Source organism: Gadus morhua, chromosome 20, assembly GCF_902167405.1.
Source record: "Gadus morhua chromosome 20, gadMor3.0, whole genome shotgun sequence".
Lineage (NCBI taxonomy): Eukaryota > Metazoa > Chordata > Actinopteri > Gadiformes > Gadidae > Gadus > Gadus morhua.
The window spans coordinates 15113769-15118485 of record NC_044067.1 but is presented as its reverse complement, the minus strand read 5'-3'; the positions used below and the strand labels follow the sequence as shown (position 1 = coordinate 15118485).

At 51.0% G+C, this 4717-nt stretch overlaps 1 protein-coding gene across 1 annotated transcript in view; it reads right to left on the bottom strand.

Moving 5' to 3' along the window:
- nr0b1 (nuclear receptor subfamily 0, group B, member 1) overlaps positions 1-807 on the bottom strand; it is a 1875-nt gene extending 1068 nt beyond the window's left edge. The window contains exon 1 of the mRNA XM_030343960.1: positions 1-807. This exon is cut by the window's left edge and continues 21 nt beyond it. Within this exon, the coding sequence (XP_030199820.1) occupies positions 1-643 (643 nt within the window). The 5' untranslated portion in view covers positions 644-807.
- Positions 808-4717: the final 3910 nt, after the last annotated feature.

Sequence of the window (4717 nt, the reverse complement as noted above, 5' to 3'; positions counted from 1 at the left end):
CTTTCAGGTACGCGTACTCCTTAGTGCTGATATCCAGAGTCCAGCACTTCTTCAGGAACGCTTTGATAGCCTGGATGTCCACTAGGCAGACCCCGGCCGCGACACCCCTGCTCGGCTCGGCCGGCGCCACCTCGCTCTGCCTGTCAGGTAACCCGGTGAGGATGCGCTGCAGCATGCTGGGCTCCACCGTCTCCGTCGTCTCGAAATCGACCCGGTCGTGCGCGAGCCCCAAGACGAGCAGCGCGGCCCACCCGCTCCGCACGAGCACCAGCTGGTCGTCCTCCGGTAACTCGCGAAAACACGGCACGTTTTTCACGAAGCGTATCGTCTTCACGAGCACCGCGGACGCCGCTTTGCACGTGACCTGCGGGGCGCGAAGAATCCCGCGACGCCGCGTGGAGTTGCACGAGCAAGCCTGTTGCCGGAGCTCGAGCAGCGCAGTCGGGGCGGAAGAAGAAGAAGAGCTTGTGGAGGTAGACGACGAGGTGGTGGTGGTCTTGTGCACGAGGTGATGCAGCGCGTGCTGCTGCGGGTGCTCGTCGCTCGACAGCAGGCTGTCACTCTTCAGAATGCTGTACAGGATGCTGCTGTTGTTCCGGCCACCGGCGGCCCCCCGACAGTGGCAGCCCTCGACAGTGGCCATGGCAGTTGGCAGCTCTACATGGGGGATTGAGGCGCGCGATGCCCGCCTGGCGGTGTCTTTGAAGCCCGTCGGAGGTCAGTGACAGAGGGTGCTATTTTTCTGAGCCCCTGATAGCCTCGCGGGAACGGCAGCACATTTATATTTGCTCCCGTCTGTCCTCGTGCGATGAGAACTTGTTTAAATTTTTTACATATTCCACCTCCAAGTTTAGGCCGCGCCCCGGCTCCGCCCACTGCCTCCCAGACTACCCCCCCAACACACACACACACACACACACGCACACACACACACACACACACACACACACACACACGCACGCACGCACGCACGCACACACACACACAAACCAATGTGGACACAAACCCACGCCCGTGCCTTTGTTTGGTCTCGAATAGGTCGATATAAATATGGCTGTAATGCTTTGTGATACTTAACACAGGATAAAGATAAAATCTCAAAATCAGTTAAAAAAAATCTGTTGAGTGCCAGAATGTACCTGTGTTTCTACAGCACACGAGGAAACATTGTTTTGGTCAGGAAACAACCACCTCCCTAATATTCCTCTTCAACGGCATTCCGTTTGGTCGAAATAGAGAGACAAAGAATGCAGGGTGTGTGCATACATTGTGCACCGATGAGAGACAGAGGAATAAAGAGAGAGAGAAAGAGAGAGAGCCAAGGTATCAAATCTCAGTTCCATTCTCAGCATTTACCTTGACTTGGGGCGGCGGTGCCGTTTATCAGGCAGGGTGCCGGTAAAAAATAGGCTACAGACGGATCTGAAGGCTTAATTATTTTAGGGACAATTTATATGATTTTCTATGAGAATGGAGGGCTGTGTGCTGAGCTGTGAAGGCCAGGCGCCAACCTTGACTCGGACACACTGTTATTGATTTAACCGTGAAAACAGGAGCCTTTGAATTATGATGTCATGACTCAACGCTCTCCTTGCATCTGTCACCAAAGGAGGAAGGAGAAGAGGAGGTGGAGGAGAAGGAGGAGGAGGAAAGGGAAAAGGGAGGAAGAGGTGGAGGAGGATGAGAATCGGAGGAGGAAGGGGAGGAGGAGGTGGAGGAGGAAGAGGAGGAGGTGGAGTCGGATAAGAAGGAGTTGGAAGAGGGAGGAGGAAGAGGGGGAGGAGGTGGAGGCGGAAGAGGAGGAGAAGGGGGAGGAGGAAGAGGAGGAGAAGGGGAGGAGGAAGAGGGAGGAGGAAGAGGAGGTGGAGGAGGAAGATTAGGAGGAGCAAGAGGTGAAGGAGGAAGAGGTGGAGGAGGATGAGGAGAAGGAGGAGGAGAAACAGGAGGTGGAGGAGGAGAAGGGAGGAGGAGGAAGAGGAGGTGTGGAAGGAAGAGGAGGAGCAAGAGATGGAAGAGGTGGAGGAGGACGTGGTGTAAGAGGAAGGCGGAGGTTGGAGGGGGAAGGAGGAGGAAGAGGGAGGAGGAAGCTGAATTCGGAAGGGTGCGGGGAACCGTAGCTATGGAAGTTGTGAGTTTCGGACAGGGGAGGAATGAGCAGAGGAATGAGCGTGTTTATCTTAATTGCTCCTGAGAGGCGCGGGGTCGGGGTCCGCAGCTTCCCGGGCAGCATCCGAAACACAGAGCGATCTAGAGAGGGGCAAACAGCAAGGCAGAGGAGGAAGAAAGAGGCACCGAGAGAGACGCTCAGACAATTTCCGAAACGCTCGGAATCAGAAAGATAAAAATATGAAATAAACAGGAACCCGGTCCCCCGAGGCAAAAATAAATAAAAGTTGAACCGAAGTCATGCACTTCTTCTTTGGGCCATTTCACAAAGGAACTCAACCACAGTCCCCGTGCATTCCGGCACCATGGTCTTCATGAAAGGTTAGCATTGGTTGGGAGAAAGAGTGGCATTGAGTGGCTGCCGGCATTCATAAAGTAGCAGGGATAAGGACGCAGCCGCGAACCAAGGCAGAATGAAAAACTTTTGCAGTAGTGCCAGAACATTGTTCAGAGAAAATGTCTTTGTATTGATTTACTGAAGAGAGAAAAGAGAGAGGTTTTTCACATGTTTATACCAAGGTCGGTTTGGTATAAACAGCCTTCGCTCTACCTGTCTCTTCCACTGCTCAAGGCCTAGCCAGTGCAGGTTATAAAAAAAATGCTCTCCATCTCAAGGAGAGATTACATTATGTCTTGTTGAGAAAAGCACACACGCTCAGAGAAAAGAGCTGCTGCCCTTTCTTCACTTCTGCCTCTCTCTCTCTCTCTCTCTCTCTCTCTCTCTCTCTCTCTCTCTCTCTCTCTCTCTCTCTCTCTCTCTCTCTCTCTCTCTCTCTCTCTCTCTCTCTCTCTCTCTCTCTCTCTCTTTATCTTCTTTTCTCCGTCTCTCTTACCCCTCGCTCCTGCTCTCTCTCTTCTAACTCTCTCTGTCTCACTCCATTCGTCTCCTTCCCTCTCCCTTTCTCTCAGTCGTCTCTTTCTTGCTCGCTCTCTCTGTCTGGCTCTATCTTCTTACTCTCTTTTTGTGCCTCTTACTCGTTATAATCCTCTCCTCTCTCTCTGTGTCTTCCTCTCTCTCGCTGTCGCACTCTCTTCATTCTCCTCTCTCTCAATGTCTCTCTGTCTCACTCTCTCTTGTTGTCTCACCCTCTATCACCCTAGTCTCTCTCTCTCTGTCTCTCTATGTTCATCCTTCTCTTCCTATAGTTCTTCTCTATCTCTTCGTCTCTCCCTCCCCCCACTCCCCCCTTCTCTCTCTACCCCCCCCCCCCCCCCCCCATCAATCTCTCGCTGATGTTCATGTAAGTTGTTTCTGTGTTTTTCCCTCTTTGTCACACACAACAGGGCTTCCGAATTTCCAGCTGCTCCTTCGTCTTCCGTCTCTTTCAGGGAACTGAAATATGACGTTAAAGGCCGGGGAGGTGATAAGCAAGTCCTTCACCCCTTCCACGCACCAGGGCTGACGTAAACACCTAGCTCACGGTTTATGGTCGCGCTACTCGTCAACAAGAAACTGGCAGGAGGGGTTTTCAAAGGAGATTTCAAGACTGCAATAATGTTGTGGATTAGGTGCCCACAGGCCTGTTGGTTTGCCTTCTCTGGACTGTTCCTCAAGTCCGATCACGTGTTGATGACTTGTTATGTGTCCATCCACCATCGGGGTTTTTTAAACATATCTGAGGAAGGAACTAGGGTATTTAGCAGCTAACCTTCATCTCATGGTTCTGGGCTGTCGTTGTCCAAGCACCTATCCGCTTAAACCACCCCCCTGCTTTTCTTCAAATTGCCCATCAAAGTATTTCTGATCGCACAAACAAGTTGCTGCCCAAATCCTCCATTGTAAGGTTACGCATCACCATGTTGGATGCAAAGCACGGCCGGCAACGTTGCTTGTGTTTGGAGAGTGGTATGAACGTGCACGGTTAGCAAAAGCACCTCGGCATTCACCTCACCCGCAGTTATTATTTAGAAAACAATGCCGCCGCCCAACGCGTGCACTAGATGCTGACGCTGTTGTGTTACCCGTAAGGCCTCTGATTGGTGAATGCCAGCATGAGATGTACAAGCACACATTGGGGTCATTAAGTTGCCATCTTTGGTTCTGTGGTAAAAAGGCAAAGCCGGCTTGATGACAGATGTCATTAGGGTGATATATTGAGGGATCTCGAAAGGACTTAAGTCTCTCTCTTCCCTTTATCTCTCTCTTTCTCTTTATCCCTTGCTCTCTCTTTCTCCTTCGCTCTATCTTTCTTTCTCTCTCCCTCTCGCTCTATTTCTTTGACCCTCCCTCCTCCAGCTCCTTCTTTCTCTCTGTCTAGCTCTGTCTCTCTTGGTCTATATAATGCATTACACTTGAGCACCAGGTTTACAGAGAAAGGAGAAAACTTAATGTATTTCGAAACATATGAAAATGGTTAATAAGAGAAGAAGGTAAACATATTTTTTCTCTGGTCAAATAATCACTCTCAAACTCTTTTTCTATTCCTCCCTCTCCCTCTTTCTCTCTCTCTCTCTCTCTCTCTCTCTCTCTCTCTCTCTCTCTCTCTCTCTCTCTCTCTCTCTCTCTCTCTCTCTCTCTCTCTCTCTCTCTCTCTCTCTCTCTCTCTCTCTC